General features: G+C 49.2%; 1 protein-coding gene across 2 annotated transcripts in view; it reads left to right on the top strand.

Moving 5' to 3' along the window:
* DLG5 (discs large MAGUK scaffold protein 5) overlaps nucleotides 1–20,586 on the top strand; it is a 135,701-nt gene that overhangs the window by 61,253 nt on the left and 53,862 nt on the right. Inside the window, exons 3-5 of one of the 2 annotated variants that reach the window (XM_017962866.3) lie at nucleotides 8,263–8,425; nucleotides 10,775–10,918; nucleotides 11,611–11,794. In XM_017962866.3, coding sequence (XP_017818355.2) covers nucleotides 8,263–8,425; nucleotides 10,775–10,918; nucleotides 11,611–11,794 — 491 coding nt within the window. The remainder of the gene's footprint in view (nucleotides 1–8,262; nucleotides 8,426–10,774; nucleotides 10,919–11,610; nucleotides 11,795–20,586) is intronic. The other variant, XM_017962867.3, reaches the window with a different exon arrangement.

The following is a 20,586-nucleotide window of genomic DNA, read 5'->3' as shown; positions in this document are numbered from 1 at the left end:
GTGGGGGCTGCCCACTGACGCCCTGTGACCTCTGATCCTTCATTCCTGGCCCAGACTTTTGGATCAGGGATAACCGTTTGCAAAGCCAATTTATCAGAGATGGGAATGCCTCCTCCTCGTGGGGCAGGTGTTTGGTACTCATAGGGATCGCGGTGAGCATGGCCCCTAATGTTATCACACTGCCAGGGAGACAGGTACTGTCTGGCACGACTGGCTATTCTGCTCTGTGTAGAGCAGAAAGAAAGCAGTAACTCGGGAAGAAGCAGTTAGTTCTGATGAGGTGAATCAGAGAAAGTTTCCTGGAGGAAGTGGCCCTTGAATTGGGCCTTCTAGGAAAGGTGCTCTGGACTCAGACGCAGCTGGGAAGTAGTTGGCCATGGCTGCTTATGGTGGTTTGGGTTCTGAAAAGCAGACCCTGAGTCAAGGGTTTGAAAGCGAGTCTTTGATCTGGCTGGAGATCTGGGGCCTGGACTTGCAGCATTGGAATCTAACCTCCTTTCACTCCAAGCTGGGGAAACACTGATCTGGAGTCACATACTCATTGACTAAGGAGGGGTGTCCCCCTTTGGCCTTCATTGTTGATGACATCAACGGGGGATTCCTTTAAAGGCAGTGGCTGCTGGATAGCCAGTAAAACAAGGGAGAAATAAGTCCATTCTGGCCAGCAAATGCAACTTTGGTCGGGAACAGAGGTTCTCAAACTGTACCAGGCATCAGAATCACCCGGAGGGCTTTTACAACACGGAGTGCTGCAGGGACTTACTGCCAGGGTTTCTGATTCAGTGGGTCCAGGTGGGACCTGAAATTTTGCCTAGCAGGTTCTCTAGTGAAACTTAGGTGCTTTAAGAAGCACTCGTTCACCCCAGGCAAGGCCTGGGTCTTTCCTGGACGGCTGTGGGTGTCCTGAGTTGTAGGTGAGGATGACTTGGTGCTCTGATGACTGTGCTCTGCCACTGCTTTGCCTCTCCCTGGTAGCCAGGGCCTGGAAGTGGCTAGGAAGTTTACCTGGACATGTCTCTGGCTCCTGGAAGCACAGGCCTACAGGGCCTAGAAGCAAAGATGAGACCTGCCCAGCTGTAAGACCAAGGAGGCACCTCAGTGGGAGCATGACAGTGAGGGAGCCCAGGACAAAGGGTGGTGGCTGAGAAATCCACCTAGCTGCCAGTCCATTTGCTGAGCCTCGGTGGTAGTGACAGTAGCAGCTAGGGCAACTGACACAAGGAGCTGAGGATTCCTGTGATGGGGACACTCCCTTCTGTCCTCCTTCTTACACCCAGATCAAAAGGAGGCTGGCTGCCCCGAGGTCTTCATGGCTGGAGACTGTGATGGGTTGTGTTGGCATGGCTCTGAGCCCCTTCCTTCTGTCCTGTTTCCTTCTCTCCTTTCTCCAGCTTCCTCCTAAGCCAGGCTGCGTCTTGCTGTTGCCTCCTTTATAAAATGGGGGTGAAAAGAGCAGCCACCGGCTGCTCTTTGTCCACCATCCAGAGCCTGTTCCTGGTCTGGTGTCTTCCTCTTTTGGGGCATTTTAGTCCAAACCAAATCCTTTACCTCTGAAATCTGATCCTGAACACAAAAGGAAAAGGAAAATCTGCCTCCTTCTCCAGGGGTTGCCAGACTTGGGTAAGGAAAGCCTGAGGTCACGGGAGAGTTGACAGCTTTGCTTTTGAGTCCAGAAGAACAACTGCACAAGGTTAGAACTGCATTGGAAGCTTTTGTTGACAGCTACTTTGGAGGCTTTTGTTGACAACCCAGCTTGATGTTAGTTTTTGTTTTGCCTGTTTTTAAAAAGTTTACTGTAAATAACCACAGTGACAGTAGAGGAGGTTAGTCCTCATCTCTTTACCTGTCAACATCACTCGTAGGATGATGGCTTCATTCAGGGCATCACAGTTTGGTTTTCTTAAAAAAAAGTGTTGTGAGGCTAGGTGTGGTTGCTCACACCTATAATCCCAGCACTTCAGGAGGCCAAGGTAGGAGGATGGCTTGAGCCCAGGAGTTTGGGACCAGCCTGGGCAACATAGTGGGGCCCTGTTGCTACAAAAAGTAGAAAAAATAATAATAATTAGCCAGGCATGGTAGCACACCCCTGTAGTCCCAGCTGCTTGGGAGTCTGAGGTGGGAGGATTGCTTGATCCCAGGAGGTCGAGGTTGCAGTGAGTCATGATTGTGCCACTGCACTCCAACCTGGGTGACAGAGCAAGACTCTGTCTCAAAAAATTTTTTTTTGTTAAGGTTATGTTCATTGAGATATAATTTACATACACTAAAGTGTATTTTTTTGAAGTATACAGTTCAAGTTTTGACAAATAGTCATGCAACCATTGCTACTTTTAAGATGCAGAACACTTCCTTCTGTATCTTAAAAATTCCCTCTGCACCTTTGCAGTCTGCCCTTTTCCCCACCCTCAGTCCCTGGCAGCCACTCATCTCTTTTCTGTTCCTGTAGTGTTGCCCTTCCCAGAATGTCATATCAGTGGTCGTGTAGTCTGTACCTTTTAGAGTTGGGCTTCTTTCGCTTAACGCAGGGCACTCCAGCTTCCCCCACACCCTGCGTGCATCCACAGTTGTATCATTCATCCCTTTTCCTTGCTGAGTAATACTCCATCATAAGGACATAACACCGTTGTTTATTCATTCCCTAGCTGCTCTGAACAGCTGTGTGCTGGTTTTTGTATGCACATAAATTCTCATTTCTCCTGGGTAAAATACCTAAGCATGGGATTGCTGGGTGGTATGGCAATTGCATGTTTAGCTTTATAAGAAACTGTCAAACTGTTTTCTGAAGTGGCTGCATGACTTTGTATTCCCATCAGCAGTGTTTGAGAATTCCAGTTTTGAGAATCCAGCTGTATCCTTGCCAGCATTTGGTGGCATTGCTTTTTATTTTAGCCATTCTGATGGGCATATGGTGGTAAAGGAACTTCATGGTTGTCTTCAAATGCTTACAGGTCTATTGCATACAAGAAATCCAGTTGTTCCTTGTGGGCTTTAGGGGTTAGATCAAGGGTCAGTGGAGGGAATATCCAGAGACAGATTAATTCAGTAGAGGGCATCATTTTAGGGGGAGAGATAAGATGGGTGCTGCTGGGAAGTAGTGAGCTCCTTCACTGTGGAGTTTGGTCTTAGTGGCCATTTGACGGATCCTGACAACCATTTGTATGGTAGGGCTGCATCATTTTCAGAATATCTGTCAACCTCTAGATGCAAGTAAAAAGACAAAAACTTCAGTTGAATGGGGATCGAGAGGATTTTCTGCAACCCTTGCTGTTCTTTTGGAACTTCTGGGTGTAGCACATCTTGAGATTGGTCATAAGGTCCCCTGTGGCCCTCCTTGGCCCTCCTCAGCCCCCAACTACAAAAGGCCAGAGGCATGGGCTGCACTTTCTGCTGGGTCAGAGAGCCTGCTGTGTGATGGATCTCGGGTCTGGTTGACCTTACTTTCTGTATATGTCCTGTATGCTCAAGCCTTTGGGCCAGGAGAAATGGAACAGGAATCCTTCCCTATTAGGAGGCAGTATTGTGGGGGTGGTTGAGGTGCTGGCTCTGATGTCAGATCTGAGACTGCATGGGAATCCCATTTTCCTAGCCATGTAGTCTTTCTGGACGTGATTCTCGAGGAGCGATCCTAGCACAGCACCAGTAGGGAGCTGCGGAGATTAATGAGTTGAAGGTGGAGTGTCTTTAGCACAGAAACCCAGTGCTTGGGCAGTGCTTGGCACATGTCATTGCTACTTTATCTGTGTGGCCAGCCACCCCCAGGTCCTCATGGCTGTAGACTGAGACGTCTGGAGACAGAGATGGGAAGCGTTGGGATGGTTCTGAGCCCTTCCTTCTGTCCTGCTGCCTCCTCTCCTCTCTCCAGCTTCCTCGAAAGTCAGGGCTGCATCTTTCTGTTGCCTCGTTTACAAAATGGGGATGAAATGCAAAATTTCTTATCTTCCCAAAGGCAGGTTACTGGGCCTGATGATGCTTTTCTGTTGTGAAACTGAACATTTGATGTTTCTCTACCATTTCTTGAACTTGATTCTAGCATATAATAGCCATTCTGAAAGTGTGGCCTAATGTCCCTGAGGTCCTTTCAGAGGGCTCGTGAGGTGAGACTGTTTTCATAATGATACTAGGATGCCACTGGTCTTTTATGTTCTCATCCTCACATGGGTGTAGAGTCCAGTTTTCTAAAGGTTCCATCCTGGGTGTGTGACATTACACAGAGATGAGACTCTGGCTGTCTCTGTGAAGCTGGATGTTAAACAGCCTGTGTAACAAAATGCAAAGCAATGACACTCTTCCTGCCGCATTGTTTTGTTTTGTAATGGAAAGGGTGGTTAATGTCCCATAAAAAATCTTATGTGAATATACAATGGAGTTTTGACTTTTTAAAAAATAAGTAAATATTTAAAAATTCTTCTTGGTTTTGATTTCTAATCTTGTAAATTTTATTGGACATAACATCTATGAACAAAAGCTCTGTAGAGTGTCAGATAAATATAGCGGTCCTAAGATCCAAAAATGTGCAAGCTTTGAGGTTAATACCTTGGTTTCTAGGATCATTTAGAGGTCCATATTCCATACCTCTGTGACCTGGACACACTATTTAACCTTGGTAAGCTTGTGTTTCCCGATGTGCAAAACGAGGATAACAGTGATATCTACCTTATGAGGATTGAACAGGGTAATGTATGAAAAGCATTTCAAAAACTGCCAGGCATGGCCGGGTGTGGTGCCTCACTGTAATCCCAGCACTTTGGAAGGCTGAGGTGGGCGGATCACCTGAGGTCAGGAGTTTGAGACCAGCCTGGCCAACATGGTGAAACTCCATCTCTACTAAATACAAAAAATCAGCCGGGCATGGTGGCACATGCCTGTAATCCCAGCTACTCTGGAGGCTGAGGCAGGAGAATCGCTTGAACCCAGGAGGTAGAGGTTACAGTGAGCCGAGATTGCACCACTGCACTCCAGCCTGGGCAACAAGAGTGAAACTCTGTCTCAAAAAAACAAAAACAGAACAACAACAAAAAACAAAACCTGCCAGGCTTGAAGTGCATGTTACTGATGGTTGTTATTTGGGAGGCAGCAAGGCATGAGGGTGATGCACATGTGCTTCAAATCCAGACTGTCTGGGCACTTGAGTCAACGACCTAACCTTGCTGGGCCTCAGTTTCTCACCTGTGAAATGGGGATGATGTTATCAGTACACACCTGTGAGGTTGTTGCGACGGTGAAATCAATGCTTGGAACATAACCTCCCCCTGGGCTTGGTTAGAGGTTGAGTAGCAGGCACATTCAAAGGAAGCTCCACTTGTTGGAGAGTCAGATAGGTTATAGTCAGTCAGATGACTCAGCACCATCACCCACCTGACCCGCAAAACTGCTGGGGGCAGCAGTGAAGCTGAGGGTCTCTTGGCGGAAAGGTGTGGGAAGGCTTCTGAAGCTGTAGAGGAGACCCCTTTGGGGAGGGGAGATGCTGACCCCTGGCCTCACCTCCAAAGAATATTTTGACCACAAAGGTATGGCCTGGAGCACAGAAATCCTGGTTGTCATGGTACTGGTGGCTTTTAAACACAATCTGTGTTGCTTAATGACAGGGACACATTCTGAGAAATGCGTTGTCATTTGGTAATTTAGTCATTGTGTAAACATGAGTGTGCTTACACAAACTTAGATGGTATCTACCCCATACCTAGGTTACATGGTATGGCCTGTTGTTCCTAGGCTGCAAACCTGTGCAGCATAGTACTGTACTGGCTACGGTAGGCAGTTGTAACACAATGGTAAGTATTTGTGTGTCTATATATAGAAAACAAAAGGTGCAGCAAAAGTACAGAATAAAAGATAAAAAATGGTCCAGCTGTACAGGGCACTTACGTGAATGGAGCTTGCAGGACCTGAAGTTGTTCTGGGTGAGTCAGTGAGTGAGTGAGGAGAGAATGTGAAGGCATAGGACATGACTGTACACTGCTGTAAGCTTTGTAAACACTGTACACTTAGGCTGTATTCAACTTATAGAAAATATTTTTCCTTCTTCAATAGTAAACTATAGCTTACTGTAACTTTTTTACTTTATAAACTTTATATATATATTTTTAACTTTTTGACTGTTTTGTAATAGCACTTAGCTTAAAACACAAACACATTGGGCCAGGTGTGGTGGCTCATGCCTGTAATCCGAGCACTTTGGAAACCCAAGGCAGGTGGATCCCTTGAGCTCAGAAGTTTGAGACTAGCCTGGGCGACATGGCAAAACCCTGTCTGTACAAAAAAATTAGCTGGGCGTGGTGGCACATGACTGTAGTCCCGGCTACTTGGGAGGCTGAGGTGGGAGGATCGCTTGAGCCCAGGAGGCAGAGGTTGCAGTGAGCCGAGATTGTGCCATTGTATTCCAGCCTGGGTGACAACAAGACCCTGTCTCAAAAAAAAAAAGAATACACACAAACACATTGTACAGCTGAATATTTTCTTTCTTTATATCCTTATTTTATAGGCTTTTTCTATTTTAAAAATTTTTAATTATTTTTGTACTTTTAAAACTTTTTTTGTTAAAAACTAAGACACAAATACATTAATATATTAGCCTAGGGCTACAGAGGGTCAGAATCAGCAAGACGTCATTAGGTGACAGGAATTTTTCACCTCTATCGTAATCTTTTAATTTATTTTTTTAGAGACAAGTTCTTGCTCTGTCACCCAGGCTGGAATGCAGTAGAGTGATCTCGGCTCACTGCAGCCTTGACCTCCTGGGCTCAGCCTCCCAAGTAGCTGTGACTCTAGGCACGTGCCACCGCACCCAGCTAATTTTTTTGTATTTTTTGTTAGAGACGGGGTTTCGCCATGTTGGCCAGGCTGGTCTCAAACTCCTGAGCTCAAGGGATCTGCCTGCCTTGGCCTCCCAAAGTGCTTGGATTACAGGCATGAGCCACCACTCTTGGCTAAGATTTTTGTATTTTTTTTGTAGAGATGTGGTTTAATCTTTTTTTTTTTTTTTTAAACACTTATTTCTTTTGTTTCTAACTGTATTATAATCTTATGGGACCACTGTCCTACATGTGGTCCATCATTGACTGAAACGTCATTTGGCACATGACTGTCCTGCATTTCAGGGGATGCTGGAGTCAGGTGGTTGGGGTTCCACAACCGAAAAACACTGAAAAGTGCAGCGCTGGGAGTTGAGGCTCCCCCTCCCACAGTGGTCTGGCTTGTCATGCCTGGCGCTGAGCTCCCTATCCTCCCTGGCCCTTCTGGAGGGCCCCAAGCCACAGCTTTTGTCTTGGGGGACTCTTGGTTTGCATGAACATTTGGCCAACAAGGATCAGTGGGACATGGGTGGTCAGGACGGCACAGAGAGTCAGAAGACCTGTCATGTCCTATGCCCTTTGTGCGTTGTGGGTCCACTGCAGAACAAACACTGTGTCCTCTGATACGAGTCAGCCTGCCAGATCCCATCCACAAATTGGATGTTTGCTGTGAGCTCCTCTGACCTCACCAAGGGTCTCTAGGGTTGGTTGAGGTATCAGGTAGACATACTGACAGGGTTCAATATAAAAGCACCATGGATTAGTCTCTTCTCCTGGGATGAGGTGCTTTCTTCCTAGAAATGGATTTGGATCTTGCCAGAGGTGGTGGGGGCAGCGGTGGCTGTTGCCTGCTAGGAGCATAAAATGTGGGGCTCCCTGCAGGACACTCAGTCCTAGGGTGGGTGATGAGGGCTAGTGAGGGTTAAGTAGCCTGGAGGCATCAGGACCAACTTGAATGGCGTCACACTGACCTAAGCTGGGAGCCAGCAGCCCGCCTTTTAGCCTGCACGCCTGGGCTGGTTGGGCAGGTCTGTCAGGTGGGTGGACGGCTTGCAAAAAGGGAGCCGTGCAGTGTCCAGCCCTGGTTGAGGAGGGCGGGGACATGGCCCTTGGGCCCCAGCTGCCGTGGTCCTTAATAGCGTCACTGGATTTCAGGTGTGCCTTCCTCCTCGAGCCGTGCCTTCCACTCTCCTCAGGGCACAGTTTGGTCTGTCCTGCTCCATGTGCCTTGCTGGGGTGGTTACTGGGGTTGTTGAGTGCTTGGATGCTGGAGCCAGATGCCCTGCACTCACTTTCAGTTACCTGCTACCCTCTCTGGCTCAGTGTTCTCATCTATGAAAGGGGAATGGTAAGAGGAGCCACTTGTTGGGGTGTCACGAACAGCTAACACAAGACAACAGCTCCGAACAGCACCAGACGCCTCGTGAATGCCAGATGAATGCAAGTTCACTTTATTATTCCCCTTCTACAGGCACTACCGGGAAGGCACCGTCCCCACCACCCCTCCTCACTGACCGGCAGGTGAACGAGAAGGTGGAGAACCTCTCCATCCAGCTGCGGCTGATGACCAGGGAGAGGAACGAGCTCCGCAAGCGCCTGGCCTTTGCCACGCATGGCACGGCCTTCGACAAGAGGTAGTAATCACGCCGTCTCCCCTGCCCAGGCCCCATGGTTGGGGTTACTACCCCGATGCTGGTGCTGTCACCCCCAGACACCCCTAGCTCCTGGGGGTCCAGGCTGCACTGCCTGAGTGTCCCCTTTTCCCCACTTCACGTCCAGAAATGCTTCCCAGGGGCAGGACCCGCAGGCTTCTGGGGCAGGTCCCCATCCCACATGTGGCGAGGCCCCTTAGTAGTGGTGTGCTTGTGTGCAAAGTCGGCTCGTGTGTGTGTGTGAGAGTGTGTGAGTGTGTGTTCCTACCAATGTCTCCTAGACCTAAGTTGAGTGAAGCTTTATGTGCTTGGTAAACATATTAATTGTTCCCTGCCACATACGTGTTTTATTTGTTTTTTGAGATGGGGTCTTGCTTTGTTGCCTGGGCTAGAATGCAGTGGCACAATCATGGTTCAATGCTGTTTTGACCTCCCCAGCTGAAGTGAACCTCCCACCTTAGCCTTCCGAGTAGCTGGGACTATAGGTGTGTGCCACCACGCCCAACTATTTTTTTTTTTATTTAATTTTTTTTGCTGCAGCAGGGTGTTTTGTTGTTGCCCAGGCTGGTTTTGAGCTTCTAGGCTCCAGTGATCCTCCTGCCTTGGCCTCCCAGAGTGCTGGAATTACAGGCGTGAACCACAGCGTCTGGCCCCACATGATGTGTTTTAAACAGACCACATTCTACCTGGTGTCTTTGTTGCTTTGAAGAAAATTTTTGCTTCTTTTGTTGTGAGTTAGAGGTAGATACCAGGGAAGCGTGGCCCGTAGGGTGGGGCAGAGAGAGAGTCTTTATCTACCTGCATGATCTAAGAGGACGTTCTGGGAAGGACGAGGGCCACAGAGTGGTTTCTCCTTTAGCTCCCATGCTGGTAGAGGTCTGGAGGGAAGAGGGCTTGGTGTAAACACTTCAGTTTCACCTCTTTCCTTCAGGAGCAAGGGTCTATGCCTCTGCACTCTGTGCCTCTGGGATTATGCCAGGGCTGCAGAGCCTGATCCTTGAGCTTATATTCGTGAGGATCTGCCCCTCAGTCATTTGGCCCAAAGGCAGGACGAGTGAAGACGTGAATGTGCTAGCACATGAGAGTTGGCACACTGTGGCCCACGGGCCCACTGCCTGTTTTATAAATGAAGTTTTATTGGAACACAGCCATGCTCATTGGTTACAAAGTGTCTATGACTGCTTTCCTGCTATAAAGGCAGAGTTGAGTGGTTGCAACAGAAACCATGTAGTGTGCAAAGACTTAAGTATTTACTATGTGGCCTTTCGCAAAAAAAGTCTGCTGACCTCTGCTCTAGAAAAAGGGTCCTCAAACTCGAGCATGCACCAGAATCACCCACAGAGCTTGTTAATGCACAGATCATTGCCTCTCTTTCCCTCCCTTCAGAACACCTGACTCAGGAGGACTGGGGCTGGGGCTAAGGCCTGAGAATGTCTATTTGTGACAAGTTCCCAGATGATACTGTGTTGCAAGTCTGGGAACCCTACTCTGAGATCACTGCTCATGGCCAGTGTTCTTAACCTTGGTTGCACATTGGAATCCCTGGGGAGTTTTTAAAAATTCTCATGTTTGGGTCTTATCCTTAGAGATGCTAATGTAATTGATCTGGGCATTGGTATTTTAATGTGTACCCAAGATTGACAGTCACTGTTCTAAAGAGAGGAGAGATTTCTTTTATTTAATATTTTATTTTATTTTATTTTATTTATTATTTTTGAGACAGGATCCTCTCTGTTGCCCAGGCTGGAATGCAGTGGTGTGATCTTGACTCACTGCATCCTCAACCTTCTGGGCTCAAGTGTTCCTCCCACCTTAGCCTCCTGAGTAGCTGGGACTACCGGCGCATGCCACCACACCAGGCTAATTTTTAAATTTTTTTGTAGAGGCGGGGTTTCACCATGTTGCTCAGGCTGGTCTCCAACCCCTGGCTTCAAGTGATCCACCCGCCTCGGCCTCCCAAAGTGCTGGGATTACAGGCGTGAGCCACCACGCCCAGCCTACAGAGAAGAGACATTTCATCACAGGTTTATGGTGGACTCAGAGCTGTTGTAGAGACTCCTGGGAGCTCCTACAGAACAAGTTGGCACCATCTCAGCTCTCCATGCCCATGCAGGGAGCTCAGGCAACCATGGCTCCCTCCATCCTGGGGATTCTGATTCTGTGGATCTGAGTGAGGCCAGGATACCTGAGTTTAACAAACACTTAGGTGTGTGTGGTTCATAGGGGACCAGTATTTGGGAACCACTGGGCTGGCCTAATCCAGGACCTGGCTCCCCTGTCCGTGTGAATCCTGGGGCCTGTGTTCATGGGGCCGTTTGCTCTCTGGGCCAGGCCCTACCACAGGCTGAATCCTGACTACGAGAGGCTGAAGATCCAGTGCGTGCGAGCCATGTCGGACCTGCAGAGCCTGCAGAACCAGCACACCAACGCCTTGAAGAGGTGTGAGGAGGTGGCCAAGGAGACTGACTTCTACCAGTGAGTGAGGCCTGCTTGGCCAGGGCCCCCAACACCCACAGACAGCTGCTTTTGCCCTTCTTTTCTCTGGACTTGGTAGCCAGGGGTTCTGGTTCTAGTCCTGTCCCTGTGCAAGCAGCAAGCAGTCTGCCTACAGCAGTTGTATTTGTGCCTTTGGGCCCCAGTTTTCCTAAGTGTAAAACAAGGCTGTTAATCCCTCACATCTTATTGCCAGCTTCAGAGACCTGGCGGGCAGGAAAGTGATTCAGAACATGCAGCAGGAGTCAGGCAGGTCTCTGGGTCTCTGTCCAGGGGCCGTACTGCAGCTTCTTCCTGGAGGATAGGCCCAAGGAGAGTGATTCCCTTTGGTCTCCCAGTACCCCTCTGAGGGTCTTTGCCTGCCCACCTGCTGATACCTGCCCAGGCCCCAGTATTTGGAGGCACTAGGTCTGTACCAGAGGGGCCTGTCTCCCTTCCCTGGAGACACATGTGCCCTTTTTGGTGTCAGGTTTGTAAGTGGTGATTTGGATATTTCTGGAATTGGGCTGTTAGCAGGTTTTGGCTTGCCTCTGAGTGCTACAGACCTAGCTGCCGTTGGCTCCTGTCCGCTGTATCTACGGGAAGTGTTGGGACCTGAGGCTGGTGATGGCCTGGGGTGGGGCAGGGTGTGAGGGGCTGGCTGGGGCTCACTGAGCATGTACCGGGTGTTTCAGCACACTCCACAGCCGGCTCCTGAGTGACCAGACTCGGCTGAAGGATGACGTGGACATGCTGAGGCGGGAGAATGGGCAGCTGCTGCGGGAGCGAAACCTGCTGCAGCAGTCGTGGGAGGACATGAAGCGGCTCCACGAGGAAGACCAGAAGGAGATCGGTGACCTCCGTGCCCAGCAGCAGCAGGTAGGCCCAGCTCCTGCAGACTGGCCATTTCTCCCAAGTAGTCCTCATTCCTTTTAATGGAGAATAATATTGAGAAGTAAATGCCAGGTCAGGCACGTTGGCCCACATCTGTGATCCCAGCGCTTTGGGAGACCAAAGTGAGAGATTGCTTGAGATGAGCCTGGGCAACATGGCAAGACCCCATCTCTACAAAAAAAAGAAAAATTAGCTGCACATGGTGGTGCACCTGTAGTCCTAGCTACTCAGGAGGTTGAGGCAGGAGGATCGTTGGAGCCTAGGAGTCTGAGGTTATAGTGAGCTATGATCATGCCACTGTACCCCAGTCTGGGCGATGGAGTGAGACCCTGTCTCTAAAAAAAAACACAGTCAACCAAGTGCTGGATGTGCTTGTAGCTTGGGTTAGCACTGTTTCCCGGCCCTCTCAGTGGAAAGAAGTAGGAAGTAGCTAAGTGTACATGTACACAAGGCCATACACATACATACATACACATATGTATATCTGTATTTCTCTATCAGACATGTAGATTGAAAGCCATGAGTTCACATTGACACTTTCAATTCTAATCCAAGACCACAGGTTCATTGTGGTTTCCACCCTTTTTGTTTGTGTAACTTCCTTTAAAAACATCAGTGACAAGGCCGGGTGCAGTGGCTCACACCTGTAATCCCAGCACTTTGGGAGGCCGAAGTGGGCGGATCATGAGGTCAGGAGATCGAGACCATCCTGACTAACACGGTGAAACCCCTTCTCTACTAAAAACACAAAAAATTAGCCGGGCATGGTGGCGGGCGCCTGTAGTCCCAGCTACTCGGGAGGCTGAGGCAGGAGAATGGCGTGAACCCGGGAAGCAGAGCATGCAGTGAGCCAGGATTGCACCACTGCATTCCAGTCTGGGTGACAGAGCGAGACTCTGCCTCAAAAAAAAAAAAAAAAAAAAAAAAAAAAATCCAATCAAACAAACAACAAACAAACAGTGACAAACGTAATTCCTGTGTTTTTGTTTTTGTTTTTTTGTTTTTGAGATGGAGTCTTGCTCTGTCGCCCAGGCTGGAGTGCAGTGGTATGATTTTGGCTCACTGCAACCTCTGCCTCCTGGGTTCAAGCGATTCTTCTGCCTCAGTCTCCTGAGTAGCTGGGACTACAGGCGCCCGCCACCACACCCAGCTAATTTTTGTGTTTTTAGTAGAGACGGGGTTCACCACGTTGGCCAGGATGGTCTTGATCTCCTGACCTCATGATCCACCCACGTGCTGGGATCCCAAAGTGCTGGGATTGCAGGCGTGAGCCACCGTGCCCTGCCGATTCCTGTTATTCTTAATTTGTTTACTTGGTCAATCCCCCATGTGTAGCTGCCTCCCATGCCCTCTGCAGTCCCCCATCCCGTTCCCATCCCCTCCTGTCCCTTTGTGGGCTCTCCCACCCCATGCCTTCTCTCTGCTAGGCCTGGTCTCCTCATGTGATGCCAGGACCCCCTCCTCATTCCATGCCAGCTGTGATATCCCCTCTGGGGCGACCTGCCCCAGTGTAGGTCCCTGTCTTGCTCTACTTTGCCTAATGGCTTTAAGGTTTAATTGTTTAGAAAAAAGGAATATTCCATATTCCAATGAAACTGTATTCCATTGAAAAACTTGCTTCTCTTGAAAAACTTGCTGTTTATTTTCTTTTCTCCGGTATTGATTGAGGTTTTATGTGGAGTAACCAGGGCAGGCTCAGCAAGGGACCCTAAGATGGATATACTTGGAGCTATTAGAGTATTTTTTGTGTGCCCTCTGATTAGGGGAATTGGTTGTGTAAGGTGGCTGGGGCAGAGGTTGGTGTTTAGCCCATAGGTCTTGACTGAGCCTTGGTAATGGAAAGCCGGCAACAGGAAGATTGTCCTTCTCGCACCTGCTGCATGGCTCAGAGAAGCTGCGACGGCACCCTTTCCACCCTTTATAGGTTCAGGAGGTGGGGGTGGTGCTCTTGGAGCATTTCTCTAAGGATGAAATGAGAGTAGAAGGTGCCTTGCTAGCTCTGGTTAGTACTGCCCACAACCCGTTCCCCCTGCAGGGACCCTTCCTTGTGCATGTCAGTGGAGCTTCCTAGAGCAAACAGATTTAAAGACTGTAGGTTTTCAGTTTCTAAAAAGGCAAAAATATTTTTAACCTCAAAAGAAATCCTTTGGAGAAATCTTGCGTGTGAAGCAGGTAAGGATGGCGGTGCTGTGTCGAAACAAAGCTCCCGGGAAGCTGCCCGAGGGGATGGGCCTCTAAGGGTTCGAGCCCCTTCTCTGCCCTGGGGTGTGTGGTAACTTCCCCCACCTGTGGGCAGGCGGCCCCTCCCAGCCTTCACCTGCACCCTGCTGTGTGCTTTGTTTTCTTGCTCTTTTGCCAGCAGTTTGCTTTTCTTGGTCTACACTTGGCTCAGGTAACCTTTTGCCTTGGGGTTTAGTTTGGATTCTATTCTTCCTTGAGAGAGTCATCATTTCAAAAGTGTATATGACTCCACCTCGGTCCATAGGAAGCCCCACAGCCTTGCTAGAAAGTGTGAGGTTGGAGCATCTCAGTGTAGCAGAATTGTCTTATATGACTGTCACGAAGACACTGCGTGGAAGGTGCTGGCGCCGTGTGCCCATGTGTATGAGGCGCTCAGTCAGTGTTGTGGTCATTAATGATATTGTTCTAATCCTGTCAAGTCTAGGTTTAAATCTGTCTCATCCAGGATGTGTAGAAATTAGAACCTGCATACATTGTGGGTGGGAAGAAATGATATAGCCACTGTGAAAGGCAGCCTAGTGATTCCTCAAAAAACTAAACAGAGCTAACAGCTGACCTCCCAGCGACACGCCTAGGTGTGCACCCAGGAGAACTGAAAATATATGTCCACACAGAAACTTGAGGTGTGAATATTCATAGCAGCCCAAAACCGGTAACAACCCAAAGGTCCACTGACTGATGAATGGATAAATAAAATGTGATCTATCCATACAATGGAATATTATTCAGCATAACAAGGAATGCAATACTGATCCATGCTATAATGTGGATGAACTTCAAAAACATGACAGCCAATGAAAGAAACCAGCCACAAAAGACCACAAACTATGATTCCAGGTACATGAAATGTCCACAACAGGGAAATCTATGTGGACACAAAGCAGATTTGTGGTTGTCTTGGGCTTGGGGTTTGGGAAGTGACTGCTGATGGGTACTGGTTTATTTTGGGGGTGATAAAAATGTTCTGGAATTAGATAGTGATAGTGGCTTCACAACTTTGTGGATTCATAACCTCGTGAATATATTAAACTGAATTGTACACTTTGTGTGGTATGTAAATTATAACTCAGAGAGGAAAAAAAAAAGACTCAGAAGTTCACCTTGTCATAAGTAGAGAAATCCAGGCTGGGTACAGTGGCTCACGCCTGTAATCCCAGCACTTTGGAAAGAGCAGGAGGATCCCTTGGGTCGAGGAGTCCAAGATCAGCCTGGGCAACATAGAGAGACTCTATCTGTACAAAACATTGTTTAATTAAAAAAATTATTTTTTAGGAAGAGCGCTCTGCCCTCAAGAACCGTAAAGTTTCCTTGTCTCCTGTTCTCTGACTTTCTTGAGCACCTGCTCAGCTTTACAGACATTCAGACTGAGACGTCCCTCCCACCCCCATCCCCTCTCCCTTTCCTGTCTGCCTAACAGGGGAGGGTCTTCCTCTCCAACCCCGCAGCCCATTCCCTGCTCTCCTTTTCCTACCGCTGTGGTCCTTGGCAGCAGGGGTGGGGGTGGGAATGCATCCTGGTCATTGGGGTCCCCCAGGTCAGTTCAGCTAGACCAGTGCCTCCCAGCAAACACCACCTCCAGACCCCACCAGGAGAAGAGGCCTGGCTGCCACAGGGAGCAGGGCTGGGAGCATCTCAGAGCTGCTGGGCGGCCAGCCCCCTATCCCGGCATCCCGGGCCCTCTTGCCTTCGTCAGGCGTGGGGTGGATGCCCAGGTGGCAGTAGGCCAGCAGCAGAGGAAGCGAGGACACGGGGATGGCCACAGGCTTGCTCCCCGCTGGGCCCGAGGGCAAAGGTCGACCTTGCTGTACAAGGGCAGTTTTGTTGCCGGGTTCCTCCCACGCCTTGTAAACTTGAAGAGGCCCTTGCAGGGTAAATGGTGCTGTTTGACTTGCGTGTTTGCTTGAGGGATTTGTGGGGCTTCCCGGCCCTCTGCATGATTTATCTCAGAGGAAATGAGGCACCCTGGGGGAGGGGGCGCCGTGGTTGAGAGCAGCAAACAGGTGTTTTGTCCGTATGTGTGTTTTGCTGGGGAGGGCCTCTGCCTGGCATCCCTGTCTCTGGGTTTGGGCATTCTTCTAGGCTGTGTCAAGAAAGCCCAGGAGACCCTGACAAGGCTTGGTTGGGGAATCTAAGTAGAGGGTGTTTTTGCATCTTTTTTCTTTACTAAAATAGTGCGTATTCTCTGGTTAAAATAGAAAAAAGTCTTCAACCAATGTGGAAGGCAGCCACCCACCTCCTCAGACTCAGCCTAGTTTTGTGGAAATGACCATCCTCTGGGTAGACCATTGGGATGGATGTGGATCCTTGTAGATTTTTTTTTTAAATGTCACATTTAATACTCATATAGTTTTGTTTTTTGTTCCCTGAAACCTGCTTTCAAAACAAATATCCTACAATATATCATGGGTTTCCTTACATTTTCTGTCAATTTGCACATCCAAAAAGGTCCTTGCTTGTTTTGTTGTCTGTCAGGTGTTAATCAAATTCTGTGTGGAGCGTCTTGGTGGTCAACATCTTCCCATGTTACAAACCGTGTTTCAGTGGACACACATGTCTTTGTGCTCTTTTGCACACACGTTTTGAAGTTTGAGCCTTACAGGTAGAATTCCTGAGACCAGGGCAGTGCACATGTTCTCCTAGGTCCTGCCAATCTATCTGGGAAACCTCTCAGGCCCCAAGAGTCTTCTGTCTCCTCCTCCTTGCCCTTTCCCCTGTCTTTAAAATATACTTTCTTGGCCGGGCGCGGTGGCTCATGCCTGTAATCCCAGCACTTTGGGAGGCCGAGGCAGGCAGATCACAAGGTCAGGAAATCGAGACCATCCTGCATAACATGGTGAAACCCTGTCTGTACTAGAAATACAAAAAATTAGTCGGGCGTGGTAGCAGGCGCCTGTAGTCCCAGCTACTCGGGAGGCTGAGGCAGGAGAATGGCATGAACCCGGGAGGCGGAGCTTGCAGTGAGCCAAGATCTCACCACTGCACTCCAGCCTGGGCGACAGAGCGAGACTCCGTCTCAAAAGTAAAATAAAATAAATATACTTTCTCTTGTAATTCATGAAAGCTGATTTTCTTGTCCCAGGTATCCTGAATGAATGCCCTTTGATGGGCCTGAAAGAAGGGAGGAGAGGGGTTTCCTGGTTGCTGAAGGGCATCCCTTACAGAGAAGCCCACAGAGGAGTGTTCTGACCAGTGTGGGGTACAGGTAGGAGGGTTGGTCTCTTCCTGGCCTCCCTGCAGGGAGCAGCCCAGACTATGGCTGTCTTTGTGCCTCCCCAGTGTAACTTCCACCCCCTTCTCCTTAAACTCACAGGCCAACTGTCCTGTGCTCAGGCCGGCAGGGCATCATCTCTAAAGACTGCTGCCTGCCTGAGGGGAGAAGTTGACTCTCAGGCCAGGCTCAGGGGCTCACACCTGTAATCTTAGCACTTTGGGAGGCCGAAGCCGGTGCATCACTTGAGTCTAGGAGCTCAAGACCAGCCTGGGCAACATGGTGAGACCCCGCCACCCCATCTCTATACAAAATAAAAAATTAGCCAGGTGTGGTGGGGCATGCCTGTGATCCCAGCTACTTGGGAGGCTGAGGCAGGAGGCTCACTTGAGCCTGGGAGGTTGAGGTTGCAGTGAACTGTGATCACTTTAATTTTAGAATTCTGGGCCAAATTTAAATGTTCTCTCTTTCATTAGCCTTTGCTGGGAAGCTAAACATTTGACTGTAGTTAGATGTGTGTGTGTGTGTGTGCGCGCACGTGTGTGTGCACGTACATGTGGAAATACCTACCAAGAACATAATCCTCTAATGGTGACAGGGAAATGTTCTAGACCAATAGATTTAGTTTTTCGGATTCTCCGGAGTTAACCGTGACCTGGTTCCCCAGCTTTGTTCAGAGACTGTTGGTTACATAGCACAGGCCTGGCACTGAGTCCTGCTTGTAGAGAAAGGGTGAGAAGTATTTGGAGGCCTGCGAACCTCTTTGAGTATCTAGTTGCTGCTCTGTGGGAACAGGTTATTTTGTTTGACTCCAAGGCTAGAGTGAGAACCGGAGGTTAGGAGTTGCAGGGAGGCGGAGTAGCTCGTGGTGAGCAGGACCCTTTCCCAAGGAGCTTTCACCTGTGGAACGGGCCGAGGGTGGCGGTTATCGTGGTGGAAGCAGTATGGGGCCTGATCTCTCTCTCTCGGTCTTCTGACCCGAGTATCCCATCATGTTACGAAGGCTCGGGGGAGCAGCAGAAAGGACCTCGAGGTCTGCGCTGGGATTTCCCTGACCCACCCTGTCGCACTGGGAATTCGTGGCCCACTCTCATGGCCCTTTCTGGCAGCCTGATTCCCACGGCCCTGAATCATCCTTGGATTGTCACACAGGCCTGGATCCAGGCCCCTCAAGGTTAGCCGTTCAGGGGACTGCAAAGAGGCCGAACCATGGTATAGACTCCTGATTCTGCCATGCACTGGTGGAGGTGGGCTCTGCTGGGCTACTGCCCAGAACCCGGCTTTGTATCATTTCAAGGCTGCCTTTAGAACGAGATTGTTTCTGAGCTGGGAAGGCGGGAAGCCGCTACAGGAGAGCATTGGCTCGTCTCCGCGCGGCTGCCACCTTGTGGGGAACTCAGGCAATGGCAGCCGCCTTTGTTCCCCAGCAAACCAGACTCATTTGGAGCCAATGGGGTTCTCACTTGGCTTAGGGGATATTTAGAGAGTAAAACATTTGAGGTAATTTTTTTTTTTTTTTTTTTTTTGAGACAGAGTATTGCTCTGTCACCCAGGCTGGGGTACAGTGGCACAATCTTGGCTCACTGCAACCTACGCCTCCTGGGTTCAAGCAATTCTCCTGCCTCAGCCTCCTGAGTAGCAGGGATTCCAGGTGCCCACCACCACGCCTGGCTAATTTTTGTATTTTTCGTAGAGACAGGGTTTCACCATGTTAGCCAGGCTGGTCTCGAACTCCCAACCTTGTGATCTGCCCACCTCGGCCTCCCAAAGTGCTAGGATTACAGGCGTGAGCCACCGTGCCCGGCCTGAAGTAATTTTTAATTGGCATTTTTGAGGTATTGCTCACCAATCAGGGCAATCCAGTTTAGATGCTGGACCTTTACAGACGTGGGTGGAAGGCATTGGTTGACCAGATTTCAGGAGTTTATTGACCAGATTATGGTCATGGGTAAGCCCATTCCTTTTTTTTTTTTTTTTTTTTTGAGATGAAGTCTCGCGCTTGTCACCCAGGCTGGAGTGCAGTGGTGCGATCTCGACTCACTGCAACCTCCGCCTCCTGGGTTCAAGCGATTCTCCTGCCTCAGCCTCCCGAGTAGCTAGGATTGCAGGTGCCTGCCACCATGTGCAGCTAATTTTTGTATGTTTAGTAGAGACAAGGTTTCACCATGTTGGTCAGGCTGGTCTGAATCTCCTGATCTCAGGTGATCCGCCCACCTCGGCCTCTCAAAGTTCTGGGATTACAGGCATGAGCCACTGTGCCTGGCCAGGCTTTTTTTTTTTTTTTTTTTTTTTTTTAAGATTTTAGATGTAGAGCAGGCACTGTCAGTGAGGTTCTGGTTCTCAGTGTGCATTCCTGTTTTGCAACAGTGATGCCATTTTACAAAACAGTGAAGATTTTGACCACCTGAAACACCTGTGTACTACTTTTTCAAATAAATTCTATATTTTGGTAAGATTTCCCTTGAAAGAAAATGTTCCACTTTAAAAATAAATGAAGGAAAAAGAATGAACCTGAAACGAACCAATCCTCCCTCCCTCCCTCCCTCCCTCCCCCCCTTCCCTCCTTCCCTCCTTCCCTCCTTCCTTCCTTCCTTCCTTCCTTCCTTCCTTCCTTCCTCCTTCCTTCCCTCTGTTTCTCTCTTTCTCCTCCCCTTCCTTCCTTCCCCTCTTCCTTCCCTCCCTCCCTCCATCCTTCCGTTTCTCCCTCTTCCTTGACTTCCTCTTTAAGAGTCTACAGTCCTAGGATCTAATGCTTAGGCCTTAGAGGAAGGAGCTTACTTTCTTGTTGCTATGATTCTGACTTTTAAATTAAGCCCTCTTTTGCTTTTTGTGTTTTTCATGTTTATTGAGGGCTGACCCTAACTCCAAAGAGAATATTCCATCGTCCCAGGTTCTGGATCTCTAGGCTGCAAACATTTGATAACCCAGGCCCCCACTGAATGAGCCAGGGAATTCCTCGGCTGTTGGAGCTGGAAGGGCCAGACAAGCTTACCTGGTCTAGCCTTGGCATTTGAGGAATCCGGAAGCTGAAACCCAGAGAGGTGGAGTGACTCACCCCAGGGCTCAGATCCCATGAGGTGCTTAGCCGAAGCCAGCAGCCCCCCTGGCAACCTCTTAACTCATCTTCTTGGTTTGGTTTTTTCTCTATAACAGCACCCCAAATGAACTTTAGTGCCTGTCATTCAGAGTAGAATGCTGTCTAGCTTAAAACCCTCCACAGCTTCCTGTCTCACTCAGGAGACCGTCTTCACTGTGAGCCCTGCAGCCATGGCCACCCCCATGCCCACACCCACTTCTCCAGGTCCCCTTTGAATCCACCTCCCGCTGT

The sequence above is a fragment of the Papio anubis genome, chromosome 11 (assembly GCF_008728515.1).
Source record: "Papio anubis isolate 15944 chromosome 11, Panubis1.0, whole genome shotgun sequence".
Taxonomy (NCBI): domain Eukaryota; kingdom Metazoa; phylum Chordata; class Mammalia; order Primates; family Cercopithecidae; genus Papio; species Papio anubis.
The sequence above is the reverse complement of the archived record's forward strand: the minus strand, read 5'-3'. Positions and strand labels throughout refer to the sequence as shown.